Source organism: Harpegnathos saltator, unplaced genomic scaffold (genome assembly GCF_003227715.2).
Source record: "Harpegnathos saltator strain DR-91 unplaced genomic scaffold, Hsal_v8.6 scaffold390, whole genome shotgun sequence".
In the NCBI taxonomy this organism is placed as follows: Eukaryota; Metazoa; Arthropoda; class Insecta; order Hymenoptera; family Formicidae; genus Harpegnathos; species Harpegnathos saltator.
In genome coordinates, this window is record NW_020230195.1 from 94,890 (window position 1) to 121,774 (window position 26,885).

At 36.5% G+C, this 26,885-nt stretch overlaps 1 protein-coding gene across 1 annotated transcript; it reads left to right on the plus strand.

Moving 5' to 3' along the window:
• The first annotated feature begins 18,018 nt into the window (after positions 1–18,018).
• On the plus strand, positions 18,019–23,592 carry LOC105182988 (fatty acid synthase). Its single transcript, XM_019841332.2, has 6 exons — positions 18,019–18,148; positions 18,433–19,322; positions 19,437–19,439; positions 19,598–19,839; positions 22,146–22,848; positions 22,957–23,592. The coding sequence occupies exons 1-6, from the start codon at positions 18,019–18,021 to the stop codon at positions 23,590–23,592; spliced, it is 2,604 nt and encodes an 867-aa protein (XP_019696891.2).
• The last annotated feature ends 3,293 nt before the right edge of the window (positions 23,593–26,885 follow it).

The window sequence follows — 26,885 nt, forward strand, 5'->3', positions numbered from 1 at the left end:
GTAAGCGACAAGAGGCGATCGCACGCGACGAGGAGCGAGCGCGCGCGGCGAGCTATAAGAAAAAAATATGTCATCGCGCCGTCCCGTCTTTTCAGAGGCGATAGAAAAGTGATGTGCTATCATTTCCACACCACCTTGCGGTAGATACCTTGGTGCGTTTTTTTATAGTGGTTTCCCCGGTAGGCCTAATCCACTTTTACAATCTAATGTAAGAATTGTTCGAAGTGCCATCCTCTCTCTCGTATGCAGAGTTCGGCCCTTCGTACAATATTGCGCGTCGCACGGTGTGCCATGTCCGGCGTAATGGTATCGAAGGCCGCAATAATAGCTTCACGTACCTCGTTTTCTGTACCATGACGCTGGTGCTCGATTAGACTTTTTATATGACCCCATATAAAAAAGTCTAATACATTTAAATCTGGCGACCGTGCCGGCCAGATGATTGGACCACCACGACCCATCCACCTGTCCGGAAATTGCGCGTTTAATACCTCCCGTACTTCGCGACAAAAATGAGCCGGTGCTCCGTCATATTGATAAATCAACTGTGCTCGTATGTTTAACGGTACATTAGCGAGAAGTACTGGCAACTCGTTCTCTAAGAATTCTTTATAAATTCTGCCAGTTAAACGCGGCGGAAGGAAATGTGGACCGATCTGGAAATAACAAACAAAAAAATGTTTCACTTGAACAGTAGGAAAAATTATTTTCTTTCCACTTACCACTTGATTCCCAATTATTCCTGCCCATACGTTGATGGACCAACGATATTGAAATCCGCCTTCACGGACGACGTGCGGATTTTCATCGGACCAATATAAATTATTGCGACAATTAAGTACGCCGTTTGGTGTAAATGTTGCTTCGTCGGTCCACAAAATAATATCTGGGAACGTGTCATTCTGCCGACATTGCGCGAGGAACCCTGATTATGTTTTTCAATGATTATTATATTCTCAAATTACCGCGAATATGAAAAGTTAATGACAATACCTTCGCAAAAGTATATCTGTTGTTCCAAATCCCGCGGTAACAGCTGTTGCACCCGCTGGTAATGGTACGGATGCAACTGATCTTCACGTAAAGTGCGATGTACGTTGTATTGCGATAAATTTAGTTCGCGCGCCACACGACGCACGCTGTTTCCGTGGTTTTCATAGAAGGCGTCGAGAATCCTTTCCTCGTCTTGAAGACGACGACGCACTGGCATATGTGGCGAATTATGCACTAAACACCCCGTTTCACGTAATGTTTGCACAACACGGAAAATTGTCTGATCTGTCGGATAATGTGCACGCCCGGGAAATTACTAGAGCTAGAAGCCTCACTATATATATTCGAGCTGCGCTGTCGAAAAAGGCGACAGAAACAATTGACTTTAAATATTTCGAACGTCAATTGTTTCTGCCGAGATTCGTGAACACTAGGTCTTTTTGTGCAGTAACGTATAGTTCTCGCATAGTGACAAACCGACAATGCGATACACTTCACAAGAATACACGGATATGATAGTGGCCTACGGGCTAGCAGGTCGAAATGCGCGCATCCCGGCTCGAATATATGCGGAGCAATTTCCCGAGCGTGCACATTATCCGACAGATCAGACAATTTTCCGTGTTGTGCAAACATTACGTGAAACGGGGTGTTTAGTGCATAATTCGCCACATATGCCAGTGCGTCGTCGTCTTCAAGACGAGGAAAGGATTCTCGACGCCTTCTATGAAAACCACGGAAACAGCGTGCGTCGTGTGGCGCGCGAACTAAATTTATCGCAATACAACGTACATCGCACTTTACGTGAAGATCAGTTGCATCCGTACCCCAGCGGGTGCAACAGCTGTTACCGCGGGATTTGGAACAACAGATATACTTTTGCGAAGGTATTGTCATTAACTTTTCATATTCGCGGTAATTTGAGAATATAATAATCATTGAAAAACATAATCAGGGTTCCTCGCGCAATGTCGGCAGAATGACACGTTCCCAGATATTATTTTGTGGACCGACGAAGCAACATTTACACCAAACGGCGTACTTAATTGTCGCAATAATTTATATTGGTCCGATGAAAATCCGCACGTCGTCCGTGAAGGCGGATTTCAATATCGTTGGTCCATCAACGTATGGGCAGGAATAATTGGGAATCAAGTGGTAAGTGGAAAGAAAATAATTTTTCCTACTGTTCAAGTGAAACATTTTTTTGTTTGTTATTTCCAGATCGGTCCACATTTCCTTCCGCCGCGTTTAACTGGCAGAATTTATAAAGAATTCTTAGAGAACGAGTTGCCAGTACTTCTCGCTAATGTACCGTTAAACATACGAGCACAGTTGATTTATCAATATGACGGAGCACCGGCTCATTTTTGTCGCGAAGTACGGGAGGTATTAAACGCGCAATTTCCGGACAGGTGGATGGGTCGTGGTGGTCCAATCATCTGGCCGGCACGGTCGCCAGATTTAAATGTATTAGACTTTTTTATATGGGGTCATATAAAAAGTCTAATCGAGCACCAGCGTCATGGTACAGAAAACGAGGTACGTGAAGCTATTATTGCGGCCTTCGATACCATTACGCCGGACATGGCACACCGTGCGACGCGCAATATTGTACGAAGGGCCGAACTCTGCATACGAGAGAGAGGATGGCACTTCGAACAATTCTTACATTAGATTGTAAAAGTGGATTAGGCCTACCGGGGAAACCACTATAAAAAAACGCACCAAGGTATCTACCGCAAGGTGGTGTGGAAATGATAGCACATCACTTTTCTATCGCCTCTGAAAAGACGGGACGGCGCGATGACATATTTTTTTCTTATAGCTCGCCGCGCGCGCTCGCTCCTCGTCGCGTGCGATCGCCTCTTGTCGCTTACGTAGCCCCTCGCCGCGCGCGCTTGCCTATCGCCATTCACTGACTCCGCCTGTATCAAATTTCTTCATGCTTACTGCGGCCGCCCTCCGCTCTCTACGCGCTCGTTGGCTCACATGTTTTAATTAATAACTCGATAACTATTGCCAATTTGTCATTATGGTACATGACTTTTCTTCTCGGCTACACCTAATCTATCTCCAACTTTCGTCTGCATGATCAGCTATCAAACACCCTGTATATCGGCGCGCTCCTACTCCTCAGACTTTTGTCGTAACTCGATAATTATTGCGAATCTCGCAAAACGATATGGGAGTTTTATGTTTGCCTTAACCCAATCTACTTTCATACTTCGGGTTGGCAGCTAATTACCGGATATCCTGTATATTTCGTGATACCATTAAAGCGGCATAATACCAGGTCTGTAAATATGAAACTGGAATTTGCCCATAGATGGCCTTAGCTGTCAATGTAGTTACCGTCAAACCCCGTCATTGGCGCCATTTCCATTTGCTGACATCTGACAAAGATTTTCAACTCACAACAATACAAGTTTCATACAACAGCATAGTTTATAATAGCGTTGAACATGTCGAATTTTGTGCCTGGAAGCTACGATTTGCGGACAGCATTGATTTTCTGTTACCATTTGAAGAAAACTGCTACAGAATCGCATCGAATGCTTGTCGAAGCTTACGATGAGCATGCTCTTGGTAAATCACAGTGCTTTGAGTAGTTTAAAAAATTCAAATGTGGCGATTTTGACGTGAGAAACAAAAAACGTGGAAGACCACCGAAAAAGTTTGAAGATAGCGAATTGCAAGCATTATTGGATGAGGATGACGCTCAAACGCAACAATAACTCGCGGATCAATTAAATGTGACACGAGAAGCCGTCTCTATACGTTTGAAAGCCATAGGAAAGATCCAGAAGATGGGAAAATGGGTTCCACATGAACTGAATGAAAGATAGCAGGAAAACCGAAAAACCACTTGCGAAATGCTGCTCGCCAGGTACAAAAGAAAGTCATTTCTCCATCGAATTATGACTGGCGATGAAAAGTGGATGTATTTTGAGAATCCTAAGCGTAAAAGATCATGGGTAACTCCAGGCGAACCATCGACATCGATTGCAAGGCCAAATCGCTATGGACGGAAGACAATGCTCTGTGTTTGGTGGGATCAGAAGGGTGTGATCTATTATGAGCTGCTGAAACCTGGCGAAACCGTTAATACTGAACGCTACCGACAACAAATGATCGATTTGAATCAAGCTTTGCGTGAAAAACGACCAGAATATCAAAAAAGGCAACACAAATTGATTTTGCTTTATGATAATGCACCATCACACACAGCAAAACTGGTCAAGGAAACGATTGAGGCGTTTAGTTGGGAAATACTTTCGCATGCGGCTTACTCACCAGACTTGGCTCCGTCCGATTATTACTTATTTGCATCGATAGAACACGCACTTGTTGAGCAGCGCTTCACTTCTTACGAAAATGTACGAAAATGGCTCGATGACTGGTTTACCTCAAAAGAGCAACAGTTTTTTTAGCGTGGCATCCACAAATTGTCAGACAAGTAGGAAAAATGTATAGCTAGCGATGGGCATTTCGAATAAAATATTTTTTATCATTTTCATACAATAATCGTGTATTTTCTATACAAAAATTCCAGTTTCATATTTACATACCTGGTATGTAGGAGGTTGGCCTTTTAACTTGGTGCTGGTGGAGCCGAGTTTCGTTCATTTAACCGCACTTGTTTTAAGTCGCGGGTATGAAGAGAAAAATTCAAAACTGAGAAGTCGCGAGAAGTTTCAGCTTGTTGAGAAGTGAGTGAAGGTTTCAATCTTTTCAGCTTGTCGAGATTATCGAGAAGTGTCGTAACTTTTTGATTTAACTCAAATCATCAGCTCGGATAAGAGGAAGGGGTTCGAAGAGTTGCATCAGGAACATAGGCGCCGACTTAGGAGAGGCAGAGCACTTTTGGCCCTCCCAATAATTTCACCCTCTTTACTGGTTATTTAACAACCACAAATAATACAAATGAAAAAATATTACGCATGCCTTACTCTATTCAGAGTTGAGCTGTTACTGCTTGTCAATGCGCGGGCTCAATTTCCCAGCAATGCGTACAAGGTTGAGTGAGAGAAAAAAGGACGGCATGACATTCTTTTCTCGCTCGACGCGCCGAATATAACCGAGCGCTCGTCTCACGGATAGACAAAAAATGCTTGCCAGCATGTCATGATTTCTTGTCCTCCCTCAATATTTTTTTCAAGTCGTCGCCCCTGATCAGGAATCTAAATTGTATACCCTAATATGATCATAGAACTGTGCTGCGAAACACACTATTTATATTTTAGAATATTTTAGATATTTATATTTAGATATTTTAGAAGTGTGGTTTCAGGATACGTTACGGTATCTCGAAGATAGATATTGTAAAAGATAGGGTATATAAGGTATAAGTACATATGGCGATAAGAAGATTTGGAGATTTAGTTCTCACGAAAAAAACAACAAACTTTTAAGAAAGAAATCAGTATTTGTACTCACATTGCTCAATGGTAAGTTAAGGAATAGTTGGATTAGATTATGATTAGGAAGAATGTTTGTGGTATTGTTATCATTGACTACCGGTAAGCGCTGGGTGGAAGACAATCTGAGTCGATTCAAAGAATTTTGTTAAAACATTTCCGGAGCATCGAAATTTCCAGAGATTATAGTGCTATCACATCCTATGACATATTTGGTATGAGTATTTTCCGACTCGGACCGAAGTTCATCAAATATCTTTAGTCATGCTATTATAATCAAGTTTTTAATCGCACGGAATTTTCCGGACGTAATACTTCTTTTATGTGCTGCTATAATGTTTCTTATATGAAGGCACATCTTTATGTACTTATGCTATTTTAATTTTTGAATTCAGTCTCTATGCAGGAAATATGTCGAAATTTATTTATCTGGAAAGTATATTTGTATGTACGTTTTCAATAAAAACAGGTTCATTAGTGAGACAAAAGTATGAAGGGCAGCAAAAAGTATAACCCACACGTGAAAGTTCCTCCGGATGAAGAAATTGTGATCTCCGGTATCGCCGGACGGTAATACAGACAATATGAAGGAGTTACAAGAAAATCTTTTAAATATGGTGGACCTCAGTTCGGATTACAATCGACGGTGGGGCAACGGTAACGTACAGTCACCATTCGAATTAAATATTAAGAAGAAAGCAAAAAAGAAAGAGAAAATCACTCGATAAATTATACTCTAATACAAAAAAAATGAACGTTTGAAATGTTCACAGTCAACCACGATACGCCAGTTCGATTGGGAATAGTTAATAATGTAGACAGGTTCGACACGCAATATTTTGACATTTCACCTACCGAAGCGCATGTCACTGATCCCATGTGTAGAATGTTGCTCGAACACACTATGAAGCGCTTACTGATGCCGGAGTAAACCCCAAAGAATTACGAGGAACAAAAACCGGTGTCATCATAGCAACATGTTACTCTGAGACGACCTACGACATGTTTTATTACAGGACTCAAGTACAATATCAAATAATATTAGAGATATGAAAGGATATTTTTGAGACGATTGAATATTTCGGAAAAGAATTAATTTTTATGAAACAGTAATAATGTAAGCAAATGTTGTATCTTTACTCCAAAACATATTTTTCTTGAAAAATTCTTAATGAAGCTAAATATCTTTGTTCCTGAAATATTCCACGTTCGTACCAAAACTTATTAAATACTAAGCAGAGAAAAATGATAAAAATGATGCAATCGTTAAACATTAGATAGCGTCATAGATAGCGGATAAGACAAGACTTTAAAAACAGTTAATTCGCATTGGCACATACTACTATGATAAAAAAATAAGGTGAATTTGTTTATAAAATGAAAAATCTTTATTTATTCTTCCAAATCAATTTCATCGCCTTCAAAGTACTTCCCGTCCGACACAATGCACTTATGCCAACGTTTTTTCCAATCTTCGAAACAGTCAGAAAAGTTTTTTTCCAGGATGGCCTTCAATACTTTCTTCGATTCGGCTTTTATCTCCTCAATCGAGTCGAAACGGTGTCCCCGGAGCGGTCTTTTGAGTTTGTTGAACAGCCAGAAGTCGCACGGTGCTAAATCAGGCGAATATGGTGGTTGTGGAACGATATGGATCGAATTTTTGGCGAAATATTCTCGAAGAACCAATACAGTGTGGGACGGTGCATTATCATGATACAAAAACCAAGAATTGTCTGCCCATAATTCTGGCCTCTTGAGGCGAATAGCTTCACGCAAACGACGCATAACACTCAAATAATATTCCTTGTTAACAGTTTGGCCTGGTGGAAGAAATTCATAATGCACAACACCGCGATAATTGAAGAAAACTGTCAACATGACCTTGATTTTTTAGCAACTTTGGCGCGGTTTTTTCAGTCTTGGTTCACTTTTTGCAGGATATTCGCTCGATTGGTCGGTTGTTTCCGGGTCGTATGCATAGATCCAAGTCTCCCGTAATGATGCGTTTCATGACGTCCTGGTAGTCAGAAATCATTGTTTCACAGATGTCAACGAGACGCTTTTTTTCCAAAAAATTGAGTGTTTTTGGAACCAATCGAGATTTAACGCGTTTGAGGCACAAAACATCTTTTAAAATGGTTTGGGTTGATCCAGATGAAATGCCCGTAGCATCAGCAAAGTCTCTAATTGTCAACCGACGATTTTCGAGTAGCAAATCTTTGATTTCTTTGACATGGCTTTCATCGGTAGATGTTAATGGTCGTCTGGGGCGCTGTTCGTCTTGAACTTGTTCTCGGCCTTCTTTGAAGTCTTTGTACCACTTGTAAACATTTTTTTGCAATATAGCCTTATCACCAAAGGCCTTCTGCAACATCCTCAACGTTTCCGCGGCAGAATATTCATTCTGCAAACAAAATTTAATGCAAATTCTTTGCTGAACAAAATCAGACATAGTAAAAATCGAAAAACTCACTTTTGTATGTTTACAAAAACACGTATAGCTCTGCAGCAATTGAATATATTGAAACTCTGCATAGATGTCAAAGACAGTGCTACCAACCCACCAAAAAATAATTTCATGATTTTATAGTACCTGCGAAGTTTAAATGAAAGATTCACCTTATTTTTTATCACAGTAGTACATGATTTGAGATTTTTCTTTGTAATATAACTTTGTAATATAACTGGAAATGTAACTGGTAATATAATATAACTAGTATGTTTTATACAGGGTGCACGATTTATCTGAAGACATTGAAATATCTCGAGAACTATGCATTGGATAAAAAAAAGTGGTTAATGAAAGTTGTTAGTCTCGAAGGGGGACATCCAATGATACCAAACTCGACCTCCTACCCCACCCCCTGGGGGTGGGGGTTGGGGGCAACTTTGAAATCTTAAATGGAAACCCCCATTTTTTATTGCAGATGCGGATTCTACGCTACAAAATACGTAAATTTTGTCCGAAACTTTTTTTTTGATTCGTGATAGATGGCGCTGTAATCGCAAAAAATTCTATTTTCCGCAATTCTCCAGAAATGATCATTGGATTGAGAAATAAAAAATACCTGTTCAATATTTTTAAAGAACATAATAAAAGTTATTCCCCCCCCCATCCTCTCGGGGTAGGGTGGGTGGTAACGTTCAAATCTCAAATGGGAACCCGAATCGAAGAGGGAACTGCTCGACGCGCCACTGTAGGTGTATGGCGAACTACGGCTTATTATAAAAAATTGTGTCAATGAAAAAAATTGTTTCAATAAAAATTTCACGTACAATCTAATTCTGCAATGAAAAATGTGAGTCCCCATTTGAGATTTGAACGTTATCACCCACCCTACCCCGAGTGGATGGGGGGGGAATAACTTTTATTATGTTCTTTAAAAATATTGAACAGGTATTTTTTATTTCTCAATCCAATGATCATTTCTGGAGAATTGCGGAAAATATAATTTTTTGCGATTACAGCGCCATCTATCACGAATCAAAAAAAAAGTTTCGAACAAAATTTACGTATTTTGTGGCGTAGAATCCGTATCTGCAATAAAAAATGGGGGTTTCCATTTAAGATTTCAAAGTTGCCCCTAACCCCCACCCCCAGGGGGTGGGGTGGGAGGTCGAGTTTGGTATCATTAGATGTCCCCCTTCGAGACTAACAACTTTCATTAACCATCTTTTTTTATCCAATGCATAGTTCTCGAGATATTTCAATGTCTTCAGATAAATCGTGCACCCTGTATACACATACGTAAACGATGATTTCAAAAATCTTTAGACTTCTAATCACAAAATTTTAATAACGTTGCTTATCTTTTATAAAATCATTTTCTTCCATTTAACACATTTCTAATATATGTAGCACATTTTTAAAATTCAAGTTGCCGTACGATACCAAATGATTCATAGTATCCTCAAATTGTTAAGCTAAATATAATTTGTGTTTTCTAATTTGACCTCTTACTTGCAGTTAAGGTTTTGTTGTTTTAAAATTGTTGAAATTGATAAATTCTAACGTTTCCAAGGTATTGATAGCAATGGAAACTGGTATTATTCCACCAAATATGCACTATAAAACACCTCGAAAGGAACTTATTCCAATAATTGAAGGTAGAATAAAAATCGTCACTGAACCTACTTTATGGAACGGCGGTTATGTTGGCATTAATTCTTTCAGATTTGGCGGTACAAACTCTCACATACTATTGAAATCGAATCCCAAAAATAAGATCAACATTGGAACACAAGACGGCTTACTTAGACTTATAACGGTATCTGGTCGTACTGAGGAAGCTGTTAAAACTCTATTAGATGACGTAAGTTTATTTAACTAAAAATATGTTTTTAGATTTCGTGGTAATTTATAAATTCAAGATAAAACCTATTCTGTATATTTTCACCATCTAACTTTTTCCATAACAAAGGTCCAGTTGCATTTTGATAAAATAAAATTACAGTTTTAGTCGCTATATTGAGTTAGTCTGTTATACAGAGTTCGCCGTGTGGAATTAAAAAGAATTTGAATTTATATACGTAAACAATGACTTTAAAAATCTTTAGACCACCAATCGAAAAATTTTAGTGACACTGTTTAACTTTTGAAAATTAATTTTTATCTATTTTAAACACATTTTTGAAGTTCTGCTTTTTTGAAGTCATGCAAATAGGAACTTTTTATCCAAAATTAAAATAATTTCTATCATAATGAGAAATATATGTCGAATTCTATCACGGTAGATAAGTAGCCGACAACTAGACATAGAATATGTGGCCCTTCTGTACAGCATTCACATTGAAAACATTGAGGGCCATCCGTACAGAGGATATACTGTAACCGGATCTGAAGTTGTTGTTAACAAAATAAAAGAAGTTGGGAACTGCACAAGAAGACCAATTTGCTTTGTGTTTCCTGGAACAGAAGTTGAATGGCATAACGCAGGTACGAAAGCAACTATTTCAAGTTATGTTATCTTTCTGCATATGTATAATTTTAATACATAAACTTAATGACTTGTATACATACAATCTCATGTAAGCCATATCCTTAATATGTGATTAAAACTTAATGTGTGATTTTTATTAATATAATTTGGATATAACAAAGAACTGATGAAGCTACCGGTATTCGCCAAAGTAATTGAGAAATGTAATGAGATATTAAAGCAGCATGATATATGCGTCAATGATATTATAATGGATGAAAACAGAACAACCTGCAACAGCATCATCCGATCATTCATAGCAATTACTGCTACTCAGGTACGAGAAAGAAATATTAACTTTATTTTATGTTTATGATATATAATATCTTTGTTAGATAATATCTGATTTATCTAACAAGGGACATTCGGCAACGCGGAAATTCAAAAAAATCTGAAACTCTGCATAATTGTAGAGCAGATATACCTAATAACAAAATAATTTTTCGTTGGTGCCCAAAAACGGTTTTAAGGGTGGAAACAACCCCTTGAACAAAGTTGATTTTTGTCTTTCTAAGCGAATATTATCGAAACTATTAAAGATATGAAAAAATGTTTTAGACAAAAGTTTTATGGTTTTAAAAGTACTTTATTATGCTATATTTAGATTTTTTAAAAATGTAAAATTGTATGTGTATAAAATACCTCCCCTCCTTCTCTTTTTTCAAATTGTTAAAATCAATTGTCCAACCAAAATAAAGCTTATTTTATGACAAATTCAACCATATATAATAACATTATGTTTGGAAAAGGCAATATTGAAAAAAAAATTAAAATGCTCTTATATGTATGCTACGCGTACCAAACTTAAGGATTCGCTACTTGACGATGGCATTTCTTTCTTCCTCAAATCTTCCTCATAATTGCAAACTGTAAAAGATAAGGAAGGAAGAAAATAGAAAATCTAAAAAAGCAATAAAGTTGATGTTAAGAAGTAAGTTGAAGAAGAACAGCATGATAAGGAGGACGCAGAGAGAGTGTATATAACCCTAATATAGATAATCTTTTAAATTCAATTGTAAAGAACAAATAAGGAAATGAATGATATGAAGAAAAAAGGAGAACACACACGGATTTAATAATGAAAAATATAATTTATAAATTTATTCAGTGTACATTTGTGTGTATGTGTTTTGCTTCATTCAGTATATAGGTTTTATTAATTAAGTAGTCGATATAGATATTCGAGTGAAAGATATCTTATATTTTGGTATGGATTATAATATATACAAATTTTACAGGAATTGAGGACAGTAAAATATTATTTATTCTATATAATTATTACAATAATGATATTGCTCAAAGAAATGTTCAAAACAAAAATATTGCTTGCACCATGCACAACGTATAAAAGCCATTTTACCACAAATGCTACATTTTGGTATACGTTTTTCTTCTTTAAAATAACAATAATCGATTGGATTATGAAATTTTTCAGGCCGTGTAGATAAATAACCACTTTTATACCAGCTATATCTAAATAAATTTCGAAATCTTGGAGAAGACAGTTGATTGTGTGTTAAAGATTGCAATTTTATTATGTTATTACGTAAATGTAAATTTATGTCATAATTATTTATAATAACACTATCAGAAAAGCTTCGAACAAAATTTTTCCAGATTCTGAAACCAAAAACATCTAATGGCTGTATAAAAGCAGTTGTTTTTTTTGGTATTGTTAGAATATTTACATGTTTGTCTTTTGGTACAAGTTCTTCCAATTGGTTCGGGCAATGTCCTGTCCATGAATCAAGCAGTAGTATACTTTTCTCTCCAGTGTTTGGTAGATACACTTCTTGGAACCAATTTTTGAAATGTTCAGTTGTCAATTTCCCTGATTTTGAAGCCGCAATGTAAATATTCACTGGTCTAAAAAGAGTTTGTTCTACTTGTGGTCCAAAAACACCAGTAGATTCTTTTAATACTATATACAAAGGCGAAAGGAGTCCATCTGCAGATATAATAGGCATAATGGTGTAGCCACAAGTCATAGCAGATAAAGATTGGATAGTAGCTCCAACTGTCTTCACTCCTACATTAGCTAATGTTCTTCCTGCATGTATTTCTAAATTAAAGCCACTTTCGTCCGCATTATAAGTTGATTCAGCACCGATTACATTAATATGTGGCTTTACTGTATTTACAAATTCCTCAGCGTTTTGACGTATAGTTAGATCAGTTAAATGAGAAGACCGCGTTTTAAATGCAGTTATTTTACGTGATGTAATACGATGTGCCTTTTTAAAATTCCATATCCACCAATTTCCTGCTTTAAATGAAGAAAAATCCACTTGTTCCTTTGCTTCTAGTGCCCATTTTCGCAGATTTATATCATGAATAATAAGTCCTCTATTAACAGCTTCTTGGAATTTTATAAGAACATATTCAGCAATAACTACAAGTTTGTCTGTATTTGAACCTCCACGCATTACATGTTCTTGCCATCTGTGCAATTGTTGAATAGATTTTACCTAGAAGAAAACAAATCTCAATATTAAACAATTCGAATTCAAAAATAAAAGAAGTTATATACGAATTAAATGTTCACGAAACATCAAGTTGTAAAACTTAAAATAAAAAACAACGCGACTCTAACTATATAATTTACAGCTTTGGTCACAAGTATAAAGCATCTCTAACTCATTGTATTTTCCTAGAAATCAATGCATATACTCATAGTAAATATATAATCTCTTTACAATAAATATTATATTAATATTTTATAATATAATGTGTATATTATATTTATGTATATTATATTTATATTATAATTTATATTATATTAATATTATATTATATTACAATAAATATTGTAAAATAAATATTATTTTCCACATATTCTTATATTATATTTTTTTATTATATTATTTTTCCATATACTCGTATACTATATTATGTTCTCCATATATTCATATAGTATGTTTTTATTACACAATTTAAATAAATTTTTTGGGATGCTTTATACTTATAGTCAAAGCTGTATGTACAATGACCGACAATGATGCGTTCCGCGAGAGGGGAAATAGAGTTCTCTCTGTCGCGGAACGAATCACTGCCGGTCACTGTACACCGTAAAAGCCTCAAGTATTTTACTATATATTATTCTTCTTATTTTTTAATTAAACTTTACTTTTCTAAAACGATGTTGTACAGAAGTAAGAGATAAATGTCCTTTCTTTCCACTCTTCCAAAATTCGATTGCCTTTTTCTTATAATTTAAGTTTACATTTCCACCTTCATCATCCACAGTGCAAACTTCATTTCCATAATTATCTTCTTCAGCATCAATATCGTACACATCTACAAATTGTACGTCATGCGGTTCTGATGGATCGTCAAAATCAAGTCCCCACTCATGTTCGATCGTAATATCGTGATGTATAGCACTCTTTATTAAATCAGTAATTGTATGATGGAGTTCCACCTCTTGATGATTAACAGGAGTTATTGCAATATTTGTGAAATGAAATGTCGCAATTAACAAATTAATAACATTAGCTGGATTTATTACTGACATTATGATACAAATCTTAAGGATATTTTAATTAAACATTTCTCACAGCAATAATAATATACATACTGCTTCAATAACTGCTTCAATAACACTGAAATGTATTCCAAAATGGACAGCTTTTATATGCAAATGAATGAAGATAACATATGTCAATATAATGAACCTTGATTGCACTGTACTTGATAAAGAGTGCTATTTTGGTCGCACAGTCATAAAACTTGTGACAAGTGTTTTGCATGTTGCCATGATGTACACACACGTGCGCACGTACAAAAACACACATACACACACACACATATTTATTTATATTTACGCGTGTCGTTTAAATTAATGAAAAAGGTAGCCGCAATGTTGGCAAAATAAACGTCTATTACGTGAAATTTTATAATTTATAACATTTTTAAATATTAGTGACTGTATCCTTATCATGCTATTTTTCTCCTACTTACTTCTTAACATCAACTTTATTGCTTTTTTATATTTTCTATTTTCTTCCTTCCTTATCTTTTACAGTTTGCAATTATGAGGAAGATTTGAGGAAGAAAAAAATGCCATCGTCAAGTAGCGAATCCTTAAGTTTGGTACGCGTAGCATACATATAAGAGCATGTTTAATTTTTTTTTCAATATTGCCTTTTCCAAACATAATGTTATTATATATGGTTGAATTTGTCATAAAATAAGCTTTATTTTGGTTGGACAATTGATTTTAACAATTTGAAAAAAGAGAAGGAGGGGGGGTATTTTATACACAATTTTACATTTTTAAAAAATCTAAATATAGCATAATAAAGTACTTTTAAAACCATAAAACTTTTGTCTAAAACATTTTTTCATATCTTTAATAGTTTCGATAATATTCGCTTAGAAAGACAAAAATCAACTTTGTTCAAGGGGTTGTTTCCACCCTTAAAACCGTTTTTGGGCACCAACGAAAAATTGTTTTGTTATTAGGTATATCTGCTCTACAATTATGCAGAGTTTCAGATTTTTTTGAATTTCCGCGTTGCCGAATGTCCCTTGTAAGTAAAAACGCACGTATATAATGCACATATCATACAACAAACATACTTATATAAATGATACATACGCTATACATATTGGAGACTTGAATAAGTTCTCGCTGTTTTTTCATGAAAATGAATGCTTTATTTAAAAAAATTAGTAAAGAACATGTCATTGAAAGTATTGTCCATCGCTAGCCACTACTTTCTCCCATTTCTCCCTCTTTCTGGCAGCATACGAATACCATGTCGAAAGAACGACTCATCTTTTAAGGTTATCCACGAATCGACCCATTTTTTGACATTTTCATAAGAATGGAAGTGCTGCTGAGCCAGGCCATGAGTCATCGATCGGAATAGTGATAACCGGAAGGAGCAATGTCAGGTGAATAGGGCGGGTGGGGTAGGACTTCCCATTTGAGTGTTTCCAAGTAGGTTTTGACCGGTTTTGCAACATGTGGCCGAGCGTTGTCATGCTGCAAAATTATTTTGTCGTGTCTCTCCTCGTATTGCGGCCATTTTTCCTTCAATGCTCGACTCAAACGCATCAATTGTAGTCGATAGAGATCTTGCGTGATGGTTTCGTTGGATTTGAGGAGCTCATAATATACTACACCCATCTGATCCCACTAAATACAGAGCATGAGCTTGGAACCATGGATATTCAGCTTTGCCGTCGATGTTGCCAGGCCAGGCAACATCGACGGCAATGCATGGCCAGGCTTACCCTACTATTTTCTACGCTTCGGGTTATCGTACTGTATCCACTTTTCATCGTCAGTCACGATACGATGCAAACAACCTTTCCTTTTCTGCCGTTGGATCAGCTGTTCACACGTGAAAAAACGCCGTTCGACATCTCTCGGCTTCAATTCATACGGCACCCAATTTCCTTGCTTTTGATTCATTCCTAATACTTTTAAACATTTGGCAACTGTTATGTGATCAACTCCTAATGATTCTGCAAGTTCATTTTGCGTCTGACATGAGTCTTCATCGAGTAATGCTTCCAATTCTTCGTCTTCAAACTTTTTCGGTGCGCTAGAGCGTTCTTTATCTTCAACATCAAATTCATTATTTTTAAAGCGTCTAAACCAATATCTGCATGTTGTTTCCGACAGAGCATGGTCGCCGTAAGTCTCCACAAGAATTCTATGTGCTTCAGCTGCAGATTTTTTTTGAAAAAAGTAATGCAGTAAAATTCCCCGCAAATACTCTTTTTTGGCATAAAATTCAACATGTTTAACGCTATGAAAAGATATGTTGTTTACGCTTCGGCGGAATAACATATACTGTGACTTCGAGCCTAATGGTGGAGCTTCACGATGAAGTTGGCTGTAGTATTGCCCGATGCAAAAAGGCTAAGATAACACCATCTGTCGGGAAACAGCGAAAACTTATTCAAGTCCCTAATATAAGGCTATACACCTCAATCAAAAACAAATTCTTTCACGAACAACATTGTAGATTGGAATAGTGGATCTCTTAATACATGTTGGTATCCAGCCCAATTACACGATAGGACTCTCTGTTGGTGAACTTATCTGTGAATATGTGAATGGATGTTTCACTATCGAAGAAACAATTTTGGCAGCATATTACATAGGCACGTCATTTGAGCAGGCCAAGCTGCAGGTTTTAACGAAGTTCAACTTTCTTAATTAATAATTTTCGCTTTCCCTAAATGGAAAGATATGTATCAATCATTTATATGTACAAAGCAATGAGTAAAATTAATTCCACGGGTTACCATTCCACAGGTAAATGACATCACTGCAAATCGATACAAATACCTTAAAATTGTTAGAACAAAACTCCTAGAGCATTTCAGCCGAATATTACTAATGGAGCCCTCAAAGAGCCGCGGAGTAACGCAGGTAGATCACGAAGTCAACGTGACTTGACTGAGACTGCTGCAGAATATTATGCAGACAGTATCCTGAATCCAATATTAAAAAGAATTACAGCTTTGATACCGAAAGGCACGGTACTCGTTGACATAGTACCGCACAATGCTTTCCAATCGATCATGACAAATTTGTTGGAATCAACGATCAACATTGATTCCATTATATAAACGCGGCCAGAAATGTACCATACAAAGTTTTTTAGAAGGAATTGGTGATCTTTATAATGTAGGACTTCAACCACAGATTGCAAATTTGTATCCGCCAGTGCAATTTCCTGTTAGTCGCGAAACTCCAATGATATCTCCTCTTATTAAGTGCGTCTTTTTTTTCCTATATATATATAAGAAAACGACTCACATTTCTTTGTTTATTCTATAACATTGTTTATTCTATGACATTGTTTATTGTAGATGGGATCATTCTGATGACTATTACATATTCCGTTATAAGTGGAAAAATAAAATTGCCAGTACTGAAAAAATCATCACTATTGCAACCGATGACAAGAACTTCGAATACCTGGTCACGTGATCGATGAATGAAATTTATTACCGGCTGCGAGTTACCTATTCGAAATTTGGCGTACAATTGGCTTGTTGAATGGCACTGATTATAAAAACATATCGATTACGTTTGAAAATATTAAATTTCTACGTACTACTCAATTATCAAAACGAGATAAGCTGGAATTAACTCTTGTGATCCAAGAAGGTAAATACTTTTACAATTATTAGAGAATTGACTCTTGATATTCTCTTTCAGTGATATTGTAATAGAATATTACCTGTACATAATCGACACAAAGAAATAAAAGAAAACCTATGCAAAGTCGCAACGATACTCAACTCAGAAGAGAAAACAAATTGACATAGTTGATTCCAGAGAAAGAACGGTATTATCCTGTAATAATCATAATATTCTTACAGGTAATAATAATTTCAAGATTCTAGAGAGAGGCAATGTGGTCGTCAGTGGTCTTGTGAAGATTCCTAACGATATCGTAAAAGAGAAACTACCTGTCCAGTTTTTACCTAAAAGCGACGATGCTGAAGAGTGCATAAATATTTTAGATATTTATAAAAAGCTATGAGTCTGTGGCTATCAGTATACCGGTTTGTTTCGTTCATTGAAGAGCGCCTCAATTAATGGAAGCGTAGGGCATATCAAATAGTCGTCAAATTGGGTGGTATTCATTGACAGTATGCTGCAAATGAAAAGCCTACCGCTTGACTCGAGAAATGTTATATACATAACAATTCAAATTCGCAAATTGGTAATCGATCCCGAATATCACATAAAACAGCTTCCTAAACTTTCAAAAGAAGAAAAAAGTAAGTCAGCGCTTAATTTTTATTTTCAAATAATTTCGTCTTTCGACATAATCTGCTATATACGCTCTCCCTCTCTCTCTCTCTCTCTCTCTCTCTCTCTCTCTCTCTCTCTCTCTCTCTCTTTAACCTCCATTCTCCCTCTCTCCATCCTCCCATTCTTCCTCCTCTCTCTCTCCTCCTCTCCTTCTCCCTCTCCCCCGCCCTCCCCCTCTCTTTCCCTCCTCTCTCTCTCCCTGCCCCTCTCTCTCTCATCTCGATATTACTCACTTCAAATTTTATTATAGACGTACCTGTGCGCGTCTACGACTCACTCGACGCCATTATATCTGGAGGTATAGAAATCCATGGGCAGAGGCTCGTAGCTATATCACGTCGACCAGCAAACATTGAACCTGTACACGAGGAATATAAGTTCATTGCTTACCGCGATTATACCACGATCTCCTTAAAAGATGCAGTGCAAATATCAATACAGATTGCGCTTGAATGTCACGAACTGAGAAATGTCAAAGTGATCGAGATCGTTGAAGACGATGACAAAATTCAGCAGGAGGATCTAGTTACTCCAATTGTCTACGAAGTTCTAAGCAACTTGCCGTTAGTGCAACCTAATCTCACGTTGGTTGCGACGGAAAATAGATGCGACAGTTCCTTGTTACCTCAAAATCTATCAATCATACAACCTAACAAAGCATTTAAAGATGATACGTTCTTGATGGCCGTTGGTGTCGGAATATTAACGAAGGGTGCACGCACATTACTGTCCAATGTAATAGCTGAAGGCTTTCTGTTTACCCAGGAGGATCTCAATGTCACATACGATAACGAGCTTCTGCAAAAGTGCAATTTGAATATCATTTTGGAGAAACGCACAGAACGGGAGTCTGTGTTGCTCTTAAGAAAGGTGCAAAATGTCATAACCAGACGAGAAGTCGTGCATATAAATAATTACGAGTTCTCGTGGATCGAAAAGCTAAAATCTGTGATGGACGCTGACGACGAGACGAATTCAAGAATAACACTCGTTGCTGAAGGTGACTCTGAGTGCGGTGTTTTAGGATTTGTAAATTGTTTGCGAAAGGAACCAGGCAACGAAACAGTTAGATGTGTCTTCATTCAAGATAAAAACGCGCCCAAGTTCTCCTTGCAAGAACCTTTCTATATGAATCAGCTGGTACTGGATTTACCTATGAATATCTTATGTCCCGGTAAAATTTGAGGTTCTTACAGACATTTATCATTACCGCCTCCGGAACCGTTACTTGTGCAATGCGGTTATGTTATTCAGGCGGTAGGTAAACGTTTATATAAGTAAAATTTTGTCAACCCTAGTGCACAATAAAACGCACAAGAATACAATTTAATTTATTTCAACTAACATTCCTTTATAAGCAAATTTTTTATTGTAATAATATTATGAAATTATGAATTGAACTTAATTTCTGTTAGATTCATGATGATATTAATACTATACGCTGGGTCGAAAGACGGATATCTCCCAAAGTCAAGCATGAAAGTGTCATCCATACAACTTATGCGACACTGAATTTTAGAGATATTATGATAGCAACTGATAAATTGACGTTGGAATCTTTTCAAAAGATTAAACGTGATATCGATTCTTTCTTAGGCTTAGAGGTCGTTGGTTATGATAGATCTGGACAGAGAATAATGGCAATATGCTCTAACAGGTGGGAAAATACAATTCAAAATGTCATTATTATTTTATTAAAGATACGAATTCTATGGCAATACTATTTTGGTGGTCATTAGATTTTTCATTAATAAAGATATATAATGCAGTACGTCGTTGAAGTTTGAAGCGTTCTTGGAGCGAAAATTGAAAATAGCTTTTATTTAACAAAAAACCACTTAAAAATAAATGTAAATACATATAAAAGATAAATTTGTGTTAAATATGATATGACATTATAAGAAAGTTGTAATTCTCGAAAATTACGCACATATAATCATTCATACAGATTATAATTATTTCCGGCACTCACAGCGCTCTGTGCCAAAAACTGACAATTTCTCACTCTCTGGCATGTGGGAAAAAAGAAAAAAGTTAGTTTAATAGCAATATCGTCCCGGAACACTTTCGTTCTCCACGAATATGATATGCATACCACCACACTCAGGCAGATTGTAATTATTTCCGGCAGTCACAGCGCTCTGTGCCAAAAACTGACAACGCATTTTCACTCTTTGGCACGTGGGAAAATAGAAAAAAATTAGTTTAACAGCAATATCGTCCCGGAACACTTTCGTTCTCCCCGAAAATATTGTGCATACCACCACACTCAGGCAGATTATAATTATTTCTGGCAGTCACAGCGCTCTGTGCCAAAAACTGACAATGCATTTTCACTCTCTGGCATGTGGGAAAATAGAAAAAAATTAGTTTAACAGCAATATCGTCCCGGAACACTTTCGTTCTCCCCGAATATTGTGTGTATACCACCACACTCAGACAGATTGTCATTATTTCCGGCAGTCACAGTGTTCTGTGCCAAAAACTGACAATGCATTTTTATTCTCTGGCATGTGGGAAAATAGAAAAAAGTCAGTTTAATAGCAATTTCGTCCCGGAACATTTTCATTCTCGTCGTATTCCGGAACAAAAGAGTTCCGGGACGCGATTGCTGTTAAACAATTTTTGTTCTCTTTTTCCACATGCCAGAGAATGAAAATGCATTATCAGTTTTTGGCACAGAGTGCTATGACTGCTGAAAGTAATTATAATCTGTCTGAGTTTGATGGTACGCACACCATTTTCGGGGAGAGCGAAAGTGTTCCGGGACGATATTGCTATTAAACTAATTTTTTTCTATTTTCCCACATGCCAGAGAGTCAAAATACGTTGTCAGTTTTTGGCACAGAGCGCTGTGACTGTCGGAAATAATTATAATCTGTCTGAGTGTGGTGGTATGCACACAATTCTCGGGGAGAATGAAAGTGTTCCGAGACGATATTGCTGTTAAACTAATTTTTTTCTATTTTCCCACATGCCAGAGTGTGAAAATGCGTTGTCATTTTTTGGCACAGAGCGCTGTGACTGCCGGAAATAATTATAATCTGTCTGAGTGTGGTAGTATCCACACAATTCTCGGGGAGAACTAAAGTGTTCCGGGACGATATTGCTGTTAAACTAATTTTTTTCTATTTTCCCACATGCCAGAGAGTGAAAATGCGTTGTCAGTTTTTGGCACAGAGCGTTGTGACTACCGGAAATAATTACAATCTGCCTGAGTGTGGTGGTATGCATATCATATTCGTGGAGAACGAAAGTATTCCGGGACGATATTGCTGTTAAACTAATTTTTTTCTATTTTCCCACATGCCAGAGTGTGAAAATGCGTTGTCAGTTTTTGGCACAGAGCGCTGTGACTGCCGGAAATAATTATAATCTGTTTGAGTGTGGTGGTATCCACACAATTCTCGGGGAGAACTAAAGTGTTCCGGGACGATATTGCTGTTAAACTAATTTTTTTCTATTTTCCCACATGCCACAGAGTGAAAATGCGTTGTCAGTTTTTGGCACAGAGCGTTGTGACTACCGGAAATAATTACAATCTGCCTGAGTGTGGTGGTATGCATATCATATTCGTGGAGAACGAATGTGTTCCGGGACGATATTGCTATTAAACTAACTTTTTTCTTTTTTCCCACATGCCAGAGAGTGAGAAAGCATTGTCAGTTTTTGGCACAGAGCGCTGTGAGTGCCGGAAATAATTATAATCTGTATGAATGATTATATGTGCGTAATTTTCGGGAATTACAAGTTTCTTATAATGTCATGTCATATTTAACACAAATTTATCTTTTATATGTATTTATATTTATATTAAGTGGTTTTTTGTTAAATAAAAGCTATTTTCAATTTTCGCTCCAAGAACGCTCCAAACTTCAACGACATAATGCAGTTATGATTTTTTTGTCCATGAACGGAAGGCAACCTAAACTAAATTTTACTAATTTAGCACTATTTTTTTAGAGGCATATCAAATGTTTTAATGAACGACCCAATTTTATCCTGGATTATACCCGATGAATGGACATTCGAGGACGCTGCCACAGTTCCATGTGTTTATGCTGTATGCTGCTACGCTCTCTATGAGAAAGGAAAGATGAAGAAAGGAGACAAAGTTCTTATTCATTCCGGCATCAGCAGTGTCGGTCAAGCCGCGATTCATCTCGCACTTTACGAGGGATGCGAAGTATTTACGACAGTCAGGACTTTGGAGAAACGACAATTCATTAGAGATACATTCCCTTCGATTCTTGACGATCATATCGGCAATTCTCGTGACACAAGTTTCGAACAAATGATCTTTCAGCAGACATACGGTCAGGAGGTGGATATTGTGTTAAATTCCTTAGCTGAGGAGAAGCTTCTGGCATCTATTCGCTGCTTGGCGAAAGGTGGTCGATTCTTGGAAATAGGAAAACATGACTTGATTGCCGATAATATCCTGGACATAATGGTTTTTGCAAAAAGCATCAGTTTTCACGCGGTTATGTTGGACAACATAATAAATTCCATTACAGAAAATATCATATATAATAAAATTATATATGATTATATCTCGCAAGGTATGAAAAGCACCTCAATAAAACCACTCCCGAGGAAAGTTTTTGAAAAGTCCGAAGTAGAGGTTGCTTTCAAGTACATGGCAGCTGGTAAACACATAGGAAAGGTAATTTCTTGCACAGACTAAAATTTCATGCTTTTATTATTGGCACCACAACTGCAATAACAAATGCACGATCGCGCGAAATTCTGCTACTACTATTCTTATTTTCAGATCCTGATAAAAATATATGACGAAAACAAGCCATTAGGTTTTTCTATTTTAGCTTATCCACAATTTTTCTGCAAGTATCACATGTCTTATATAATTTTGGGCGGCTTAGGCGGCTTCGGTTTAGAATTAGCCGATTGGCTGATTCTTCACGGAGCAAAGAATCTTCTTCTAACTTCACGGACCGGATTGCGAAACGGTTACCAGCGCTCAAAGATAGAACTATGGAAATCCTACGGGGTGAATGTGCAAATTGTCGCGGGTGCTGATGCCTCCGATCACAAGGACTGTGCATTCATCTTGAATTCTGCCGCTGAAATGGGACCGGTGGACGCTATATTTAATCTTGCTGTGGTGATGAAAGATTCTCTCTTTAAGAATCAGACCGCTGAATCCTTTGAAGTAGCATTCAAACCGAAAGCAATGGCAACGAAGACGATGGACAAGCTGTCTAGGAAGATGTGCCCTGATCTGCAGCATTTCGTCGTTTTCTCGTCCTTCTCGTGCGGTCGAGGATTCGCCGGAATATCTAATTATGGTATGGCCAATTCTATCATAGAGAGAATGCGTGAGAGGAGAATACAAAACGGATTACCTAGAATGGCTATTCAATGGGGTTCGGTGGACGATGCTCACTGAGCGGTTTTCTTCGCTGAATGCAATGATTGTTGACATACTTATGTCATACCACATATATTTCATTTCTCACCTTTCGTTGTGAGTTGCTGCGTAGGCGTGCTCCGCAGGCGGGGCAGCAGTTCTCATCTTTCTCGAGTCGGAATGCGTCCCGAAAGTCATTAAAAAAAAAGTGACAACCTTTATGTCCGCGACCGTACAATATTCTTGCTATAACTGTAACGATGTGGGCATCATGGCCGATATACAGACGGATAAGGAACGAAACATCACTGGTATTCTAAAACAGAAAATACAGTCATGCTTGCAGTCGCTAGATACTTTCATGGTTCTAAATCGGACGATCGTGAGCAGTATGGTTATAGCTGAGAAATATGCGGAACTGGATGGAGTGATGAATATTTTGGACACCGTAGCTAGTATCCTGGATAATTTTTTTTTCATAAATATGATAAATCTGTACATTTCGAGATTTTTGCAATGAAACATTGTAGGTATAATTAAAAAATTACAGTTATAGCAAGAATATTGTACGGTCGCGGACATAAAGATTGTCACTTTTTTTTTAATGACTTTCGGGACACATCCCGACTCGAGAAAGTTGAGAGCTGCTGCCCCGCCTGCGAAGCACGCCTACGCAGCAACTCGCAACGAAAGGTGAGAAATGAAATATACGTGGTATGACATAAGTATGTCAACAATCATTGCATTCAGCGAAGAAAACCGCTCAGTGAGCGATTAGTGACTAAATAAATATGATTTCACTTAAAATTTAATATACATACTTGTTCAATACTTTGCAAAAGACGCATTCCCATTTGAATGACTTGCACTATGTATCTATCCCTCCGCTGCTGATTTTTCAAAATGTAAGAATTGGGTGCTTTCACGACACTCAATGATTGAGCAACTGTTGAATAATTTGTCAACGTTATTGGTCTGAATGTAAGGATCTAACAGTAAGGACAATAGTCACTAATCGCTCATTGAGCGGTTTCCTCCGCTAGACTCAATGATTGTTGACATACTTATGTCATATCATATATATTTCATTTCTCGTCTTTCGTTGAGTTACTGCGCAGGCGTGCTCCGCAGGCGGAGCAGCAGCTCTCATCTTTCTCGTGTCAGGATGCGTCCCGAAAGTCATTAAAAAAAAAGTGACAACCTTTATGTCCGCGACCGCACATATTTTTCTCATATCTTCTGTTATGAACAAATATATGTTGTCGCAGCTAGAAATTAAAAGCCTTATTATCTCTTTCCATCTTTGCCCATCTAGGAGTGAAAGACGTGAAGACGGTTGGACTTCGCATTCCACTACCAGAGATGGGTATGGACTCAATGATGACGATGCAAATCAAAGAAACGTTGAAAAAAAAATTCCATGTTAACCTTACGGCGCAAGATATTCAAAATCTCACTTTCGAGAAACTCCGCACACTGAGAAAAGAATTTTCTTAATTTTAGTAAATACATTTGCTAAAATTAAATTAGCTTTATTTTAACTAATAATGTTTTAAATATAAATCCTTTTTGTTTAATTGTAGTAAATGAAAACCTTAAAATTAGGAAATAATATGTAGTTGTAAGATTTACTTGAATTAAATTCTAGTTTACTAAATTGTAATGTAAGATTGTTGAAATGTATGTATTTTTTCATAAATATGATAAATCTGTACGTTTCGAGATTTTTGCAATGAAACATTGTAGGTATAATTGAAAAATTACAGTTATAGCAAGAATATTGTACGTATTTTTTTTCGTATCTTCTGTTATGAACAAATATATGTTGCCGCAGCTAGAAATTAAAAGCCTTATGTTGCTAACTACATGAAATGTAGTTAATGAATTTTTTAAATGCTGAATTCGAATTTCTTAATTTCAAAAATGATGTTTTAATAAATATTTTTTAAAATTCATCTTTCCAATGCTTAAAAAATAATAAATGAAATGTTTAAAAAAATAATTTTTTTTATATAATTTAAGTACGAGAAAGTTATTTTTTTTATATAATTTGTTATATTTAAGGAAACATGTATTTGAATAAAGCAAATATATTAACTTTATTCAAATATACGTTTCTTCAAATGTAATAAATTATACAAAATAAATTATACAAAATAAATTATACAAAAAAAATATTTTTTTTAACAATTCATTCATTATCTTTGATATTTTGAACGGATTAATTTAAAAAAAATTATTTACTAAATATAAAAATATTTACTAAAATATTTTTAAAATTAAAAACATTCTAATTCAGTACATTAAAAATGTAATTATTACATTTAAACACATCTTGTATTGCAATAGATAAAACCTGAGTTTGAAAGAAATCTATCAGTAAGAAGTAGTTGTATAATTTTAATGTTTTATATACTAAAATTTTCGCATTTTCGCTTCACTTAGAGTGCAACCCACTAAACGCTGTAAATACTTCGAAGCACTCAAAGAAAAGCCGCGATTGGTCCGTAGGGTAATTCGAAGCGTTTACAACGTGTAAGGGATTGTGCCTGTTCATTTTGTCTGCACTGATGAACTGGTGCAACAAGTTGCAGTGAGAAAACCTACATTTGTCTCACTGCAACTGTGTTTAACTTACTGCACTAGTTCAGCAGTGCAGACAAAACGAACAGCAATGGAACTATGTAAAATGATAGACGAAGAAATAGAAAGAAATTTCCTGTCTTTATAAAGAAAGTATCTATGTAAGTAGAATCGTGCATCATCCGGCTATTTCGGTTGTCATCCGAAGTGCTGGAAATAGAAAGACCTTCATAGCTCTTTCTATATCTATTTCCTAACCTTTACAAGGCAGTTTATATAATGATGTATGTACGTTCTCTAGTTTTAGCGTGTCTATGTTCTTGCTAATGCTATTAAAATATTTGATTAATTATGAGTGGTAAAGTGAGTGAAAATTCATATGAATTTAAAAGAAATTATAGGTAAATATTATTTTATATTATATTGAATATACAGGGTGCACGATTTATCTGAAGACATTGAAATATCTCGAGAACTATGCATTGGATAAAAAAAAGTGGTTAATGAAAGTTGTTAGTCTCGAAGGGGGACATCCACTGATACCAAACTCGACCTCCCACCCCACCCCCTGGGGGTGGGGGTTGGGGACAACTTTGAAATCTTAAATGGAAACCCCCATTTTTTATTGCAGATACGGATTTTACGTCACAAAATACGTAAATTTTGTCCGAAACTGTTTTTTTGATTCGTGATAGATAGCGCTGTAATCGCAAAAAATTATAATTTCCGCAATTCTCCAGAAATGATCA